Below are 19,249 nucleotides of genomic sequence, written 5' to 3'. Positions count from 1 at the left end.
GTTGTCTAACTCTCAGGTTCACCTTGAAATGTCTGCATCTCATGCAGCCTATTAGGTTGAGAACCATGTGATACTGCCACTTCCCTAAGTGGAAAGCTGTAAGGTATTGACAATTTGTTTTGCTTAGACAGAACACAGATGTCCAACTGCCTCATGGAACAGAGTAATATATGTTCATGCATTCCTTCCAGGCAGTCCTTCCCTAGTTTAGCTATTTTCTTAAAGAAGTGATCCTCTGGGACTCAGAACTCTATCACACTCAGGTAGGAATGGCTTATCACGGTGTTTCCTTCTGTGGGTGAACCTTCTGATTCTGGACAACAGTTTCCTGGTCTTGGACTGACTTATGTCTGCTTCTGGGTTGAGAGCTGGGTTGTGTGAGCCTTGGTAGAGTTGGGGGTTGGTGTGTACTAGAGTGTGAGTGGAAGATTTGTAGGTAGTGAAGCTGCATTGTAAAATAGAGCCCTTTAAACATTAAATGTGAGGCTGGGGGGAGGGACCCTCCTCTTTATGGTAAAATGCAAAGGAAATTGAGTCGAGAAGAAAACAGGCAGCAGGGGATTTGGTTAAACTTTGTGATAAAATCTGCGATCGCAGGAAAGTGCATAGGCTTTGAAGTCCGTGCCTGATTCTGTAAAGGACTCGTGTTAGCAATTAGAAATCAGTAACTTGGGTCCCTGATTTCATTTACGCCAAGAGAGAGGCGATGTTTAAGGGTGACGATAAATCTCCCTGAGCTTAAAAAGACAGAGAGGGCCAAAGTGTGAACTTTTTACTTCAGCAACGGAAGCGAGAAATCAATGATTCATTAAAACCCGAGACCTCCTTGGAAGCTGGCAGGAGAGGAGGAAACGAAGCAGCTCATTATGTCTCCCTTTTCTCCAGCTCCTATCAGTTTATAATCTACTGTTGGGGAGAGTTTCTCCTGAGCATCCTCTACTGCTCTTTCCCCAGCCCTCTTCCCTGCTTCTGGGACCTGGAGCGGAGAATCGCATACACACACAAAAGCCAGGCTCCAAACTCTATTTTCACGGCCCGGGGTGGGGTGCAGGGGGTGGTGCGCGGGGGGAGAAAGAAAGAAAAAGAAAACTACACTGGAAAACAAATGAGCAAGGGGTTCCCGGGAGGGGAGTGGTTCCCGCCGGAGGGCAGCAAAATTCGGAACGCACGCGGACAGCTCGCGCTGGTGGTGGCCAGCGCTGCTAGCACAGGACGCCGGAGCAGCAATTAGCTGGAGCTGCAGGCTGCGGGGCGGCTGCGCCCACAGAGGCTGCGAGGAAGGGACCCGCAGCCCCCAGCTCAGAGCAAAGGCATCGCACACTCCTCGCGCCCAGGCACCCCCCCCGCACCCCCCCTCCCCGCGCGCGCCTCCCTCGGCCCCTTCCCCCCCCTTCCCTTTTCCCTGGCGTTCCCAGCAGCTTAGGGTTTCAGATGTCCCACCGCCGTTTGACCCCCTCCCCCGCCTTCTCCACCCCTGCAAATGAGGTTTGACCAGCAGAGTTAGAGCCCACCTCTGGCTGAAAAGCACTGACATTTAGACTCCAGGCTTCAACCTGTTTACAAGCGGCTTTCCAAGGGACTTGGAGGTGGAGGGTTAGAGCCAAACAAAACACCAGCCGCCAGCCGCCAGCCGCCCCCCAAACAAGAAGTGGCTTTCGGGAGACTTCTCATCAACAGGCACCACCAAAAAGAGAAAGGAAGAAGAAGGAGAAGAAAACAACCGCGCCTGGGCAGCTGCCTCCAGTTCTGACAACTCCAAAGAGACACACTTTTTAAGTGGCCAGCAGGCTGGGACTCTGCAGAGAAGGACCAGAAGGTGCCAACCGCAGAGGGGCGCAGATGTCTTCCCGCACCCCCACCCCACCCACTTTGGGTTTTCTTCACCGGGCTGTCATCTGTTTTTCAGACCTCTTTTGCATCTAACATGGTGAAGAAAGGAGTGAAGAAGAGAACAAAGTAACCCCCGGGGTGGGGAGCGGAGAGCGCTGGTGACCGACACCACCAGTTCCTACTACTGCGGCCACCCACGTCCACTGTTCACCCACGGACGGGAGAGACACAGGCAGCGGATCTGAGAACGGAGCGAGGACAGGCAGCCGGCCCTTCCGAGGAGTTATGGATGTTGGTGTATTCGCTTCTGGCCAGATCCGTACCCGGAGGGAGCTAACCAGTAGCCACCACCTCCAGCTGTCTCTTTGCCTCGCACCAGGTCTTACCCTTCCAGTATGTTCCTTCTGATGAGACAATTTCCAGAGCCGAGAGTTTCAGTACAATGTGGAAATGGATACTGACACATTGTGCCTCAGCCTTTCCCCACCTGCCGAGCCGCTGTTGCTGCTTCTTGTTGCTCTTCTTGGTGTCTTCCGTCCCTGTCACCTGCCAAGCTCCTGGTCAGGACATGGTGTCACCGGAGGCCACCAACTCCTCTTCCTCCTCCTCTTCTTCCTCCTCCTCCTTGTCCTCTCCTTCCAGTGCGGGGAGGCATGTGCGGAGCTACAATCACCTCCAAGGAGATGTCCGCTGGAGAAAGCTGTTCTCCTTCACCAAGTACTTTCTCAAGATTGAGAAGAATGGAAAGGTCAGCGGGACCAAGAAGGAAAACTGTCCGTACAGTAAGTAACAAATGCGTGCTCCTCTCTTTCCAATTATCCACCCCCACCCCACGCGGGGACGTGGGGGGGGCAGAATCTGTTCCAGATGTGGCCAGCTAAATATTTATGTCCCCAACCCCTGTAAAATGATGAAGTGGAATACTTTCACACTAAATCAGCCCCCTCCCGAGCATACATTGTGCCACACGGTTCCTTCCACCACACAAGCTTCCTCCACATCCCTCGCCACCCTGTTCTCCATTTCTCTAGTTTGTCACTCACGCTCCTGATGCCCTCGAGTTCTTGCTTCTAGGAGATGCTCCATTCTGTCTCCAATACAACCCCCACCCCCACCCCCATCTCATCCAAAGGTCTCCTTTCCCTCCCTTCTGGAAATGGCTCAAGTAAACACATTTTGTTTCTTTTCGCTGGCAATCTTAAGAGTTTTGGGACCGGCTCCTAAAGCTGAAAATAATTATCCACTGTCAATTATAGGGGCTTTATGGGAAGTTTAAGGAAGAAGAGTCACTTCCACCGTCTTCCCCCCCCCCCATCTTTTGCCCCACCACTTCTCCATAGAAGCCGAAAGAGTTGTTTGTTTGTTTGTTTTTTCTTTTCCAAGTTTTGATTATTTTTCTCCTTTTGGGCCCCTCCGTTTGGTTTGAGTGATGGAAGTCCATGAAGTTAGCTCGTCCTCGTCGGGCAGTACCCGCTGCTGTTTGTCTCCTGCCTGCCTGCTCTCTTGGTAACATGACGCTCATGTCTGCATTGTCAAATGGCATATGCGCTCGGCTTTGTGGTGTCTTGTTGGACTGTTTCTTCTGAAACCTCTCATATTGCAGAGGCATAGTACTACAGCATTGTAAACATCTGGGACTGGAGTCACACAGACCTCACACAAATTTCATTGTCATTCTTTTATTTTCAAAGCAAAAGCCTAAGTTCTGTTTCCAAGACTCCATCCCATAGGGCGCGGTTTGTCTCCCCAGCACACATTCTGCAGGGGATCCTTGTATCTTTTTCTCTCCTTCTTCCCTTCTCTCTGGTCTTTCTTTCCATCGTCCTGTCTTGGGGCGGCGGGGGGCGGGGGGCGCTGAGTAAGGGGAGGAAGAATGAGGAGGGAAGAGGTGGATACCATGTCTCTTCTTGAACCAATCCAGGCAAGCCAGATTATTCTGTTGGCTTCCTTTCCTGGTTACTTTCATGGGCTGAGACTTATTCATCCTCTTTTGATTGCTATTTGAAGGGATTCCCAAGGCTCTGTAATGGCACACTGAAGACAGTAGACAATGACATTTAAACATCTTTAATGACCGCATGCTTGGCTTTATCTCTTTGGTAAATTCCAAGTCACCTTTCAAGGGGAACGTTTTTTGTTAGTTCTTTGGGAATTCCAAGCATACACTGGCCAGCACACTGAAATGTGTGAGTCACACATTTCAGATTTTTTTTTACTCAGAGTGTATCAGGTACTGATGAAAATGATAACTGACCAGAGTTTAGCATTTTATTTTTCAATAAAGATTACATGAAGGAAGACTTAGTTTTCTTCTTGGGGGATTCACAAACATCCAACATTAACTTTTGTGTGTCTTCAGCTGCCTTCATCTTAGTTGCTCATTAAAATTAGCAACATGTTTATAAGCAATACCTCCAGAGAAGCATGTGAAGTAATCTATGTTAGGTTTAGTACTGGAAATATTAAATATCTTATTGCATATGTGAATATATTCCATTCTGGTGCTTAGACAGTAGCTGAAATGGTGTCTTTAATGATGATTTCTTTTCCTTAAAAGTCTCTTGCCCCTCGAGTGCTATAGATACTGTCCTATAGAGAACCTTTATGGTTTGCTGATCCTCATTTAATATTTTTGCCTACCTCGAAAATAAAATCCAATAGTGGTGCCAAGTTAAAGGAAGAACCTACCTCCACACTGGGCTGCAGCGTTTTCTCTTTTTAAATTCCCGTGGGCTGAATTTCTTTAGTTCATATGGAAAACATGAAGAAAATGAACAAAATGTCTGAGTTTGAACCTTGGGCTTACTTTCTTCTTTTTAACATTTTGATAATAACTTGATCTTGCTGTTACTCCGTTTTAAGTGGTTTTTTTTTTTAATGTGATGTAATGATCAACCTGCAGATATTTTAGTTTATGATACTCAGATGACTATTTTGTAAAATAATGATCCCTGTGCCATGAACTACTTAGTGAAATGACTCCCAGGGAACACATTGAGTTTTATTTTTACAATATGAACTATCCCAAATGAGAAAATTATGCAACTTTTATTGCATAAACAAGTACAGCAAATTTCCATCCGAACATTAAAAAATAGACATTATCTCTTTTGTGGGATAAAATATGGTAATTACTAATAGTCTCTTTTGAAATTAAAAGCTAAATATATAATATAAGGAGACTGTTTTAATTAATGGTTTAAAAGGGAAGGGGGTGGTTATATTGCTAAATATTGTCAAACCATAACTAATTAAGCTTTCCAAGAACATGTATATCAAAACATAGTAAGTGAAAAGTACAGATTGAAAAGGCCTTAATTTCACATGTGGCCCAGTAATCAGAATGTAGCTATCATTTCCAGCTGGACTGATTCAGCTGAAATACATGGTATCATTTAGATACTGTTTAAATGTTGCCTAATGGCACATAAGAAACATTTGCCACACCCACAGGGTAACCATCCAGTCAGCCCACCAAATAGTAGCCTGTTAAATATTAGGATCTCTAGCCTCTGAAGAGTGCCAGTTCCTTATCCAAAAGCCACATTTGGGGACCATTTTCCTAAACAAGATATTAATTAGTCTCAATACACAAAGATGTTCTGTTGAGATTTGCTTATTTGAAGACTGATTTTCTTTGTTATGTTTGACCCTGGTATTCTTGCTGCTGGAATATCATCACAGCTTACCTAAGGGGTTGTATGTTTGTTATGCCTTGGGTAATTAAACAGCTGTTTCACTGGCTCATTCCCAGCCACATGCCAACAAAAGGGAAGAAAGGAACTCACTCATAATTATTGCAAAATGATTTTTTTAAACTTCATCCTGCAAAGCTAACACCCTGTTTTGAGTAGATATGAAAGTGCGACATGTGTTGAAGAAACTCTTCTCAACTTGAGTGATTACTAAAGCTTTTTTCTTTAGAAGGGGGGGGAGGGTGGGGTGGGGTGAGGCAGGGGTGTGTGTTTTCTTTGCTCTTTGCTATTATATGGGAGTAGAATCAAGAGAGTTGGGGTGAATTATGTTTCTTCTGCTAGAGGACTAAGGGAGCTTGAAAAATTGAGACTAGCTATGGCATATCTGTCACTAGATATGTGCAGGCTCATTTAGGTTTTGTTTTATCATTCCTTACATCTAGAGCTTTGCCCTTGAAACATTACCACTCAGCTCTGCTTCTGACCTCCTAGAAAGGCTGGATACAGCTGTTAGGTCCCCTTGCAAATGGGACTGGTTGACTTATTTCTGGACATGAGTAAAACAGCTGTGAGCTTCTCCCATGGCTGCCACTTGAAGAAAAGAAGAATCTAGGGAAAGGAAAATGTATACCCCAAACTAAAGGCAGCTAAACGGATGTTCCCAATACAGGGTCCCAGAGCTTATGGGCCTTTCTGAGAAAAGAGTATGAGAGACAAGGAATATAGAGCATGCAATCCATCTCTTTAAATATGTATCCAACATAGTACTCATAATAGTTGCATAGCTTTGATAAAACTATATATATATATATATATATATATATATATATATTTTAAAATACAAAAATCAAGGTTGGAAGAAGTAAAGTTACCAGTCACTCAACTGGAAAGTGATAAAAGCATATTGCAAATCTGACCTTATCTGGTTATCTCTCCTTGTATGATGTAGCTCTCTGCTAATCCGAACATGAATACCAGTGTATTAGACCAAGACACTCCTAACATCCTAAAAACGAGTCATTTAAAACTCATGTTGCCTTTTGCTGTGAACACTAAGAGATTTCAGTCTTAATTGGAAGAGAAGTAAAATGACCATGGTAAGAAAAGAAACTATTAGAAATAATCGGTGCAGGTGGCCACATGGTATCAGACTATATTAGCATCTCATCCAGGTCAGGGCTCTCTCTTGATATTATGTTTGGAAATATAATTGCTCATGGACACACACAAGGTACACATACATCAATCTCACTTATGTTAACAGAGGTCATTAGGAATACATGACTATTTAAGAAAATCCATGAATGTCATTGTATATAGTAATGGTTTACAGCTGAGGGCCAAATGCTTAACCGTTCCCACGTGCAATAAAATAATTTGATTGTAAATACCTATGGGAGCTTAGGCTGTTGCAGGAACTTCTAACACATGACTCTAAAAAAAAGTGACATTATAGAGACCTAAAGCTAGAGGTAGTGAGGCTGTAAAATAAATCTGTAAATCAAAACGATATTTTGCCACATAAAAATCATAGATTGTAATGCTAAACATAGCAATAAAGGATTGCTTTATTAGTTTTTAATCAGGAATTCAGTTTATTATTGAAGGAAGTTAAAAAAATAGTAATTGGGAGAAGAAGAAACTACAGTATTGTTTCCTAATGAACACTCGAGAGTTTTCTAGTGTGTGTGGGGAATCCTATGGGCAATTTATGGCTTCCGCTGGTGTCTTATTTACAATTGTGGTTCTTTCTAGAATTTGCTTGAAAAATTTATAACCAGAAGCGTTGACTCATCAACCGAGAGGATTTATGAAGGTGGAAGGCACTGTATTTAGTTTACGTGACACCGTTCTGTTACCTTCACTGCATTTACACCATGTGGACCCGCCGCTTTGATGGCTTTATCATAAATCCATTAAAATGCACAATTGGAGAGTTCCCTCTTCATAAACCTGATTTATAACCACCTCCTAGAAGAACTCAACAAACCAGTTGGCTGGAATAACATGCTAGTATGGGAGGAGGAGAATTTAGACACCAAACTCTAGGTCTTGGGAATGCCAGTAACCTGGTACCTGAAGGTACAGATCATTCTTTAAAAGCGTGTGTCTCCAAAATGGTATTTAAACACATATTTTTTTTAAAGAAGGGTCCTACTAAATCAAAGTCTATTGTCTGCACATTTTCTTCTACATTGTCACTAACAGCTTATAACATAAACTCTTATTCTATCTAGTATGTTTCCTTAGAAATTAAATAGCTCGCAAAGAACATGAATAGATTCTTTAAATTCCTATACAATTACTTTAATGTTCAGAGGGAAACCCCATTTATTATCCAAATGTCTACCTTTCCACAAACTAAAATGCTGGGAAAAGGGTTGACAGCTCATTTAAAATGGAACTAGCGTTCCTCACATTTATGAGCTGCCTATGAATATCTATCTACATCTTTTCCAACCCTTAATGTCCATATGCTTATCAAAAATTATGGTGCAAATGATATTTATTATCCTTCCAAAGGAAGAGAACATATGTGTATTCAAAGTGATTTTAATCTATTTTAACATTAATTCTCTGAACTTTGTAACGAATAGTTATTCAGATGGCAGTTTTACTATGACTGTTCCAACATTTGTCAACATTAATAGTTGAGGTTTGCTTTATATAAGTAAAATATTAGCATTTCCCTTGAAGAAGTTAAAAACCTCTTGTAGTTTTACAATGGGATGGAATATAGATCCCTGTTCATGCATTTTCATACAGTTTTCTAACAGTTTAGAGATATAACAATTTCATTTTATTTCAAGTCCTTCATACAGATGTATCTTAATCTTACAAGGTAAATATCACAATTACTTAAGATCTTCTATATTTACCACTTGACAATTTTTTCAATTTTTTTTCAGATTTAAGATATCGACTTTCTAATATCAGCACATTTTCTCCCAAAGTGCCTTTTACCTCTAACAGACAATGGGTACAACAAAAAATAATATAAAGGTGTGTCTTCAAAGTCAGAAGAAGGAAATATAGTTGAATCTTAGGATCCACCAGTTACATCTGATACTGAATTGATGAATTCAAATTTTTAGTATTATATAGAATATTTTTAAAGTAAGACCTTAATTTTAACAGATTTCTTTTATTAATAGAAATGGTCACAGTATCTACCAGGTCACCCACAAAATAATGGCTGTCAAGGTTCTTTGCTTTTAAATCAGGCCACTGGTGTTCTTTCTTTGAACATTGTGTTCTAATTGGAACAATAAATCAAAGAAGACACTCAGAGTAGATTCCCATGTAAGGTGGATAACTGGACAGTGACTTTCTACTGCTGCTAACACGTGCATCCAATTACCATTTGATAGATTCATAGTGCTGGCAGTACAGCATTACCTCATTGTATAGTTCACCTAATAATTCTTCTGCCCAAATCTGTCTACCTTTACCTATACCTAACCTGTCAGTATGTGGATTACCAATAATGAGGAACTTTCAGACATTTGGCATGCTTCCTGCAATGCATGATGTGATGAATATGTTAATTTATTACCCAACTAAGCCTAATAGAAGGGAATGCCTTGATTAAACGGATGTACCCTAAACTCTAAATAATTAAATTAACTAGGCAAACCTAATAATTCCACAATAACTATAACCTAATTCTTCAGTTTGGGTTAACTGAAAGATAAAGGACTTGTTTAAAAGCCATCTTATACCTCAGATAAGTTATGACTCTCTTTCAGGTACCTTTTAGAATGCTCACTGTCTTGATAAGCATAATTGTTTTAGTCTTAATTTTTCTTAAGTCTCACTCTTATGTTGAGAATAACTTGCTATCTGAAGCATTACAACTCAACTCAAGGCTCAATTACAACTAGTAGTTCTGTTTGGGGGTGTGCTAGGACAACTCTATTTTTGAAACATCGTGAACCCTAATTGGTTTATTGCCTCTCCTATTATTTTCTCTTCCATTTTTGTTTGTTTGTTTTTAATTTATTTTTCCAGGTATTTAAACTAATGCACATCTCTGAAGCCAAATAAATAGTCACTTAGCACCCCAGGTGATATTCAGGGCCAGAAGCACTGACACATAGTTTCAGGCGTAGATAGTTTGTATTCAATGCACAAGAACTTCATCAGTTTAAATTGGACACATGGTACCAGGAGCCTCATTCTACTGAATCACCAGCTCCTCCTTCTGTCACAGCCTCCAGGCCAGGTGTTTTAAGCTCTGCCTCTACTGAAGAGGGCAAAGTCCTAGATGGATATCATTCTATATTTAATTTCCAGCTTACACTCTGTACCCATACCCATTTCTGTGGTTTTGTTTTATGTTTTTTTTTTAACTTTATTTGAACTTGTAGTACTGCCTAGCTACTTCACTACCTTTCCTGCCATCATTTCTTGTCCTGAACTTGTATAAGAGGAAGTAAAGATAATTTAGGAATAAATGTTTTTTTTCCCAAACTGTAGGTGAAAATCAATACTGGTTCAGAGCTATTTCATAATTTCAACTTTCAAAATGTCACAAAGATTATCACACTCTTTTGTATAGCTTTGGCAAATGTATATGCTTTTAAAAACAAAGTCCATGTCTCTGTTAATTCTGGTTATTGCAAACACACACACACACACACACACACACACACACACACACACACACATTTGTACTTCTGCTTAACCAAACACAGACATATAGATCTCTGTGAGCGACATTTTGAAATGCAGACAATGGTTAGAATCTCCAACAATATGTAAGTCTATTTACATTCTTCTTCCAAGAGAGCACCTTTGGTGACTGCCTGCTAAATTAGAATTATTTGTTTTATAAACAGAATCTGTCTATTTATTTGCATTAAATGTATCTGTTACTGTACTAATAACTAAAGGTTGATCTTCTTTTTCAGTTGTTTCCCAAATTTTAAGGTACCAATTTACCATTAAAATTAAAGGAACATTTAATAATCTATAATAAGGCAAATGTGGCAACCCATGACCTATATACATCTAAAGGTAGAAATTTTTGTAACAATATTAGAAGCAATACTTATTAGATTTCCTGGGCATTTTTAGACTGTATCTCTAGAATTATATGATGGCATAGATGTGGAGGGTGTGGTGAAGAGGACAATCAGATTATAATATTAAAGCCTGATGAACAAAAATACAGGAGAGCTTTACATTTATAAAGCAGGCATCCAACCAGCCAGAAAGACAATGCAAAATGTGTAATGAAAATTCTAGAAGCTGGAAGAAAAGGATAAGAGGACCCAGAATATGTAGATATACACTCCGAGAAGTGGGTAGGGGATTTCCTGGAGTGATGAAGACAAGAGTTTTAACTCCCAGGATAGAGTTCAGGCCAATGAGTAGCACTGAACTGCAAAAGGGCTGAACTGACAAGAAACTATAACGCAACTCCTGGCATTCAACTGGATGTTAAATTAGCTGAAATGAGAACCTGTGACCTAAGAAGAATCCCACAGAGGTCATTAATAGTCTGTGTATCAGCAGAAAGAAAGCTTAGACCCAAGTCTTGCTAAAGAAACCAGACCTTAATGATGGAATGAGAAAGGCACAGCCTTTGACTCAAAGTAGTTAAATATGGGTCTAGAGCGAGAGTGGACTGAGGAGTCACAGGCTTGGGTGCATATTGCAAGACAAGAGTGTGTAGCTCTGTGCAAGGTGTCATCAGGAAAAACAAGGATATTAACTGACCTTTTTTTCCCCTGCCTGATAAAGATGGAAATAGAGAATCCCCTCACTATTTAACTCATTTAACAGAAATAGGAACTCATTATTTTGTGTCGGGTATTGTGGCCAGTACTGAGAAGATTCCGTGTTTGAGAATGTCGAGAAATGATTCTGCTCTCATGGAGCTAACACTGAGCTGCCAGTGTCAAGCGGACGACTAAATGAAGACATTGAGAATGCTAGAGTGAGAGCTAAGAGCGATGAGTAGGAACCTGAATAGAAAATACAGGGACTCTTCTGATCCTGCTGGCTATGGAAGGACCTGGAGAGGTGGGGGTAAGGAAAGTGCAGGAAGCTAGGTGAAGATACAGTGAGGCTGGGCTTGACCAAAAGTCATAGAAATGGGAGTTGATACAGGGACACAGCTTAATATTATGTGGTATATATTAAGTCTTCATCAAGTGGATATAATATTTTAAAATGAATATGATACTTCCATCTTTTTCAAGAAAAAAAAACCTGATTATTATTTCTTAAAATGGAAATTAGCCACACTAACACTGAAAAAAGATGATTTGAGGCACCATAAGAATCATCTGAAATTTAACTTGAATTGTGATATTCATAGTATTCTTCAATGTGAGTGAAGAGTAGGGGCCTTTCAAGAGATTGTTAGCTGGTATTTGAACATAAAAAAGATGGCTTGGGAGGAGAGCTAAGAATAATGATCAAAGGATAATAAATGTCTTGAAGGACTCAAGCTACAGCAGATTTTACAAAAGGAGAAAAACCATTGGCCCAAAACAGGTCGCATGGAGAAATGAAGAAAGACTATGGGACGAAAGTCAACAAGAGAAAAGTAACAATTTCTTCTGACATTCAATGTTTTAAGCCACATCATATGTCGCTATGATCCGGTTTTGTATGGGATTATCACCGATATTGTGCTCTGGCTTTCATTTGTTGCCCCTTTTACTGCGACCTCTTGGGCTCCTTCCTTACAAGTTTTCATTCCGGAGACAAGAGCTCATCCCAGGGAGCTGAAAGATGATAGAACACAATCTAAACTCAGAGCCGAGAAGCGGTGCAGAATGGCGAGAGTAGCAATCACTACCTCCAAGGGAGAATGATGACATTAGATCACAGTTAAGAAGGGACTCCAGCAGGGCATGGCACAGAAGAACAGACAAGAGCAGAATCCCCTAAAAGATGACACTGGAGCATGCGCATCCACAACCGAAAACAAGGTGTTCAGGAAACAGCATAGCAACAGAGTGGAATGGTGCACAGGCTAGTTGGTGCAGAAAACATTGGAACTTGTTGTCACAGAAGAAGCAAGTGTGAAGTAGCCCTACATTTTAGGGTCTCAGTTTTTCTATCAAAATATCACCTGAACATGCGTTTGGTTTAAAACTGACCTTCTTCACTTTTAACACCATCCCCAGTTAATTTTATTTTTTTAGGTTTATTTGATGTATGTGGATGTCTTGCTTGCATATAATATGTATGTGCACCATGTGCATGCCTGGTGCCCGAAGAGATCAGAAGAAGCTGTTGGATTTCTGGGAACTGGAGTTATGATGAGCCACCATGTGGGTGCTAGGAATTGAAGCCAGGTTCTCTGCAAGATCAACAAGTGCTGTTAACCACGAAGCCATCTCTCTACCCCCCTCATTGACTCTACAAAGTAAAGAAAAACACAGAAAGAAAGCTGAAAAACATTTGAAAAAAATCATTATGTAGAATTATAATTGGCATAATGAAAATATAGTTAATAGCAAGAAATTCTAGCTGGATTTAAAAGGAAAAAAACTCAAAACAATTTCTTTTAACTGGGGACATGAAGTAGATCTTGATATGTCAGGTGGTCATTAGCTTAAATTTTAAAATATGAGCAGCTTTAAAAGTTCTTAATCTGTGGAAAGCCGAGAAGGGGTTGTATCCTTAGCAGCAGATTCCACAGTAAAACTAATGGATGTCACTCTACACTGCCAGGTTGAGCATTTGTTATTCTTGCAAATTGTCTTAGACTTACTTGATATAGGTGATCAGAGAAAGAAACAAATTAGCCTACAGTTTATTCTCCTGCAAATGAAATACTGCAGTATTTTTTAAACAAACAAGGAGATGGGTCCTTATATTGAATGACATGCAGCAAAGAAACTGTGTGCTTTGGAGTCAGACTTTTGGGTAAAGAATCTGAATTCTGAAATTTCATGGCAGTGTGATGATCTTGGCCAAGTTACTACCCAAGGCTTCATTTATGTATCTATGAGAAGTATGTTACTAATAATCAGCCTCATTATTGATACAAAGGTCTGTTCATAGATTTACAAAGGTAGCTGAAAATATAAATTGTAAACATAGGATCCTGCACAGAGCTCAGAGGTGTTGGCTCTCAGCAGTATTTGATGAGATGGCTAACTTGTATTGTTACTGATTATCCATTATCTAGGAAGATCCCTGAGTCAGGTAAGATTCTTAAATTAGGTATAACATTGATAGTACACTATCTAACTTCATTTTATATTTTACAAAACATTTCACTGTTTCCATCAGCTGATCCTCAAAATGGTAATAATCATATAAAAGTAAGATAGTCTTCATTACCCAGTACTATTCCAGGATGAGAAAAATTAAACCTGAAAGTTGTGTCCAGCTTGAAGATACATGAGTTAGCAGGAGTCACTATCAAATTTCACCAGATAGAGTAGTCTACCTGAAAAATATTGGTTTTCCTGAAGCAGTCCCACTATCTACCTTTTCTTCTGGACTGCTTGTTAGCAGTACCTTGTTCTATTTTAAATTATTCTGTTACAGAGCACTCCCCATCTTTGGGCTATGGAAGGTGCACCTCCACAAAAGCCAGTTACCTAATGCGTATTCTGATTGTTTTCCAGTGTCCTTGTCTCAGCATTTCGTGTTCTTTTCTCCCCATTCACCCCCGGGCATATTTATTTCTATGTCCTCATTACAGACATCTCAGGTTGATTTTGCTCCTCAAGTTCCTAATCTCTGTGTTCATACTTTTAGAAGGTATGAGATGTCCCTGGAATGGTGTCCTTTATCCTCATTACTGACTCTCCTTCCTTCCAGATTTTAGTCAGGGTGCCGTCTCTAGATGCTTTTCTGACCACCCCGATGCCTACAGAACCCTATTCCACGTGTCATAATACAATTTTACACCTGATTATTCACTGTTTACTTCCGGTTTCATTCAGATTGGGAAAGTTGTTGTGGGTGCACACTGTCTCACTGACCTTTGATGTAAGCTCTTAATTCAGTACCTGGCGTATATAATCAGTTTTCTCCACATTTGTTATTAAACAAATTAATCATTCTAACTTTATAACCTTAGTCAAGGCATTGAGACTTTTGGGGGTAGGTCATATGTTATGGAAAGCATGATTGATATTCTTTGTACTTTGTACTTTGCAAAGGAGGGATTGGTGCAAAAGATCTCATACACTTCCATTCGGCTATTTTCCAATTCTGAGAAATAGGAAAATACATTGAAGGGTCATTGTTAGTTATTTGACTCTGCAATACATAATTTCATCCCAATCTCTGAATTAAAATTGTGTTAGTATGAAATTAATCATTTTTTCATAATTACTCACTTTTATAAGATCTTCTTATTGTATTCTGTGGACATTAATAATGAATTTCCTCCCCTTTAAAATTCTTGCTGCTGATAAGAGTTGTTTCTGATTTCAAGCTATTTATTTTTGTTCTTGGATAATATGGCGGATATTAAGAAATGAGAAATTCTTAGCAATTCCTTTGGAGGAAAAGAATAATGTCCTGCAAACAGTGGAAGTAACAGGATGTGGCATGTAGTCTTGGTTGTGTCAAAACATTTACTGTGAGATCTTAAACAGGTCATTTACTTTATCTTGGCCTCAGAGACTTATCTATAAAACGAGTGCCACCGAATTGAGCTAAATCATCATTAAACAATTTTAGCTTGGTACACTCATCTCATGGATTAAGGAACAGAAGCATACCTCTACTGGAATATAGTAGATAAACATGTTAAAACAGTAGTCACTCATAGACATCAGGTCCTAATCCTTAAGTTCTATGGATACAACTTTTTATTGTAGAGTTTCAGTAAAATTTTTATAGAAGATGGGACATTACCTCTCTTTAGCCATATGGACCCTATATGCTGTCACCAATGTTCTAATGAGGAAATGCAGAAGATCCTGTAGCTGGACTAGGGGAAGAGCAGATTTCCCTTCTGGAAGCCACAAAAGAACTTGATCCCTCTGATCCCATGATGTAGATCCTCTGAAACTGATACGGATATCAGACATCTGCTCCCTAGGGCAGTGAAATAATACATTTACACTAAAATAGCCATCACTATAGTCTTTTGTTACAGAAACCATAAGTTTTTGACATGCAAAATAGAAGGCTGCTACAAGAAATGACTAGAAATGTAAAACTGACTATGGAATTGGACACTGGGCATAAAATGGAAGAATTTTCAGACATGTATTTTAAAAATGCCTAGATTGTTTTGAAACAGATGCCTGGTAGAAACATGAGCATTAGAGACATTCTGGTTCAAACGTGGAAGACAAGAACACAGTAAAGCCTAAATAACCTAGGAATGAATATCCATCCCTTAATAAACTTGTATAGATGAAAACAGGAGTGATACCAGTGCTTCTTGTGAAAGCCTGGGGGGGAAAAACAGCAAGGAGTGTGTTATTGGAAACCGGGGACAGGTTATTGTTGAGTGGAGGCAGTTCAATTTGTAAGTGGTAAATTTGATTATTCAGGGACATCCCAAAGGCTAATGTGGAAGGACAGCCTCTTTTCTTGCTGCTATGGTAAAATTCAAGAGAAAGAGGATAAAGTGAAGAGAAAGCCTGCTCAGTAGAGAAAGTGTTTGATGACTTAGGAAAATCTCAATGTTTTCAGTTGCAAAGTATCTTAAACTAGGAGACTCACTTTTAGAAAGAGCAGGCCCAAGGCACTGCTGAACAACTTTAGGGTATTCTTAGAGGTGACATTTGTGCCATTCCAATAGTAGCTAGGCTTAGTAATGAGATTGACTGAGGTATGTTAATGAGGGTTCTCCATGATTCATGTAAAAGGCCCACAATGATTTTGAGAATGTTAAATCATCAGAAACTGCCACTTTGTATTAAGATGGGATAAAAAAAAAAAGGCAAGATGAGGTAAGATTGTCAGGTGTCCCACAAATTCTATGGACAGGAAGGGGTAATAAACTGAATAAAAGTTTTTCACATAGTATCTTAAAAATTAAAAGAAAGGTCACTGTGATCACAGTCTTGTGTACAAACTCAACTCTTTGAGTACACGGGCAATAATCCTCTAACTGTAGGGCTGGAATCTGGACCTGCAAACCAAAGAGAATTGTTTTCAAACTAAAAAAAATAAAATAAAATAAAAATAAAGCCCTGCTGGGACTGAAATTGCTTGGGACTGTGGAGGACCCCTTTCCTCCTTCATTATCCTCTTTGGGGAATTGTCCTGTCCATAGCCACTGTCCTATGCCCTTTTGACCATTGCATTTGAGAACGAATTACTTGTGTTCTGATTATATAGAAACATTGGTAGAGAATAATTTTGTCTTGGGATGAATCATGTTATTTAAAGTATGAAATTGGAGATATTTGAACGACTAGCATTTGAGTTTCAAGATATTATGCTATAATTGATGGAAACTTTGGAGGGATGATTATCTCTTGCAAGTATACATATGGAATGCATGTAATTGGTATTTTTTTTGGGGGGGGAAAGGGTGGGGACCAGAGTCTTGAAAAGGTTAGATAATAGGCACCCAGAAATAACAGGTGATATTATCTTAATAAGATGATATTATTAAGATTATTCAGGTAGACCCCAAATGTCACCAGAAATAATCCAAAAAGAGAAGGCTGAAGGAGATTAGATTCATACATGCAAGGCAGAAATGCGGAGATTTGAAGATTCTGCACTGTTGCCTTTGAATACAGCAGATGGGCCAGGAGGGAAAAATAATGGTGGATCCAGAAGCTGCAGGAGGCATTGGATAGACGCTCCTCTGGAGGGCTTTGAGCAGGACTGTAGCTGCCAGCACCTTCATTTCAGCCCTGGGAAACTGATACTCTGATACTGGATTTACAGTACCCAAAACTGTGAGATAACAAATTGCAGCTGTTTTAAGCTACCAAATGTATGGCAATTTGTTACAGTCAACTATGGCAGCCTTATATGGACCAAATTAAGAACAAACAAGCAAAGTTGTATCTTATGGTAGATAGCACTGAGCATGGAGTCAAATACATATATATTACAATAGTTCATCTACTTCTTAACTGGATGAGTAAGATACCTGGATGTTTCTGCTTCCTCAGCCTTTCTGTAAAGATTCAGTTAGAAAAATATATGTAAAAATACCTAGCAAACACAGGGCTCAGAATGGTACCTTACATCTGCCAAATGATTACATGATTCTAAGACACGGTGAGTTTTTCTAAAACTGTGAGTTTTTGTTGTTGTTGTTTGTTTATGCTCTTGTAGTCTTTATGTTGCTACAATTTTAAAAAGCTTTGCTTGTTCAATGCAGAATCTGAACACCCAAGGTGGTCTGTTTTTGCAGCACTGTAAACTCAGGTTGGCTGGGTTGAAGGGATTCTCTTGAATGATTCCAAGATTAGTTCTCTTAAGATGCTTGCTAACTCCATTGAAACCCTTCCTATTCAAAAAGTCCTCTTTGTAACTGGAAGATGTAGGTTGAGTTTTCTGTCCCACCTGCCAGCCCGCCAGCTCCCCAATAACCACATGCACACTTCTTATTAATTATGAAAGCTTGGCCGATAGCTTAGGCTTGTTTATAGCTAGCTCTTATGACTTATATTGACCCATTTCTATTAATTTGCTTTCTGCCTTGTGACTTTATTATCTTTACCCTGTACTGACCATGCTGCTTTCCTGCTTCCTCCGTGCCTGGCTGGTGACTCTCCACATCTCTGACCTTCTTCTTCCCAGAGTCCTCTCTGTCCTGAAAATCCCAGCACTGACATGGTGGCATACAACCATCTATAACTCCAGAGGACTGTATAATGTCTGATAGCCTTCTGTGTACCAGGTATGTACCTGGTACACAGATATACAGGCAGGCAAAAAACTCATTCACATAAAATAAAAGAAAAATGTTTTAAATTACACAATTAATGCAATTAAAATGCCAGTAAGTAGTACTTTTTGAAGAATGTCCTCAACGTTAAAAGAGTTAGCTGAAGTTACTATGCATTTGTTCTTTTTAAAATTAATCATTTCTTCTACTCAATATGCCAAAGTGCATAAAACTAAAAATGATAGACTACATTTAAACCTGCCCTATCTCAAGATGCTTTCATAATACTACAGTTCTTCTGAAGCTTATCATACATGTTCATATTACTTGAACTTATAGGGTCTAGAAAAGCAGTATGATTCTACAACATTTGCTCTTAAATAAATTAGTTTCTCTCATTACAATAGAAGCTATAGAATTCACAGACAGAAAACAATGATTTTATTATCCAGTCTTAAGACAGCAGAATCTTCCCCAAGTTGAGGCTGACTCCACAGCTCCTACCTTTCCTCTTTACCACTCCTTATTAGGTAGGGTTTCTTATAGAAATTTGAGAAAAGAGATAATGGTAGAGAGAGTTGGAAGGGGTGAATACATTTACGAATAACATTGTGGTACAAAAGAGCTAGGTACGAGATACAACCCAGAATTACTTTTAATGCAGCACTTCAGTTTTATGCTCCAAAAACAGTAATACAGGATAAGGTAATTCAAGTCTCTATGACAATTTCTAAATTTTTTCTCAGCGGTAAAATGGCTACCAAAGTCAGTTGGGTTTTCTCATTTAGATCTTGTCCTTACTCATTACTCTTAATAATCTATAATATTGCTTCTAATACACATTTTAAAAAAGTGTTTTAAAGCAGGAAAGCCAAATTGGAACTATGTTATAGTAATAAAGGGTAATAATTGGCATTTCTCAAACTTA

The 19,249-nt window shown here is 39.5% G+C and overlaps 1 protein-coding gene across 1 annotated transcript in view; it reads left to right on the top strand.

The window, feature by feature from the left end:
• Nucleotides 1-1,679: 1,679 nt before the first annotated feature.
• Nucleotides 1,680-19,249, top strand: part of Fgf10 (fibroblast growth factor 10) — a 77,585-nt gene continuing 60,015 nt past the window's right edge. Inside the window, exon 1 of the mRNA XM_006983586.4 lies at nucleotides 1,680-2,612. Within this exon, the coding sequence (XP_006983648.1) occupies nucleotides 2,273-2,612 (340 nt within the window). The 5' untranslated portion in view covers nucleotides 1,680-2,272. The remainder of the gene's footprint in view (nucleotides 2,613-19,249) is intronic.

Source organism: Peromyscus maniculatus, chromosome 15, assembly GCF_049852395.1.
Source record: "Peromyscus maniculatus bairdii isolate BWxNUB_F1_BW_parent chromosome 15, HU_Pman_BW_mat_3.1, whole genome shotgun sequence".
Lineage (NCBI taxonomy): Eukaryota > Metazoa > Chordata > Mammalia > Rodentia > Cricetidae > Peromyscus > Peromyscus maniculatus.
The sequence above is the reverse complement of the archived record's forward strand: the minus strand, read 5'-3'. Positions and strand labels throughout refer to the sequence as shown.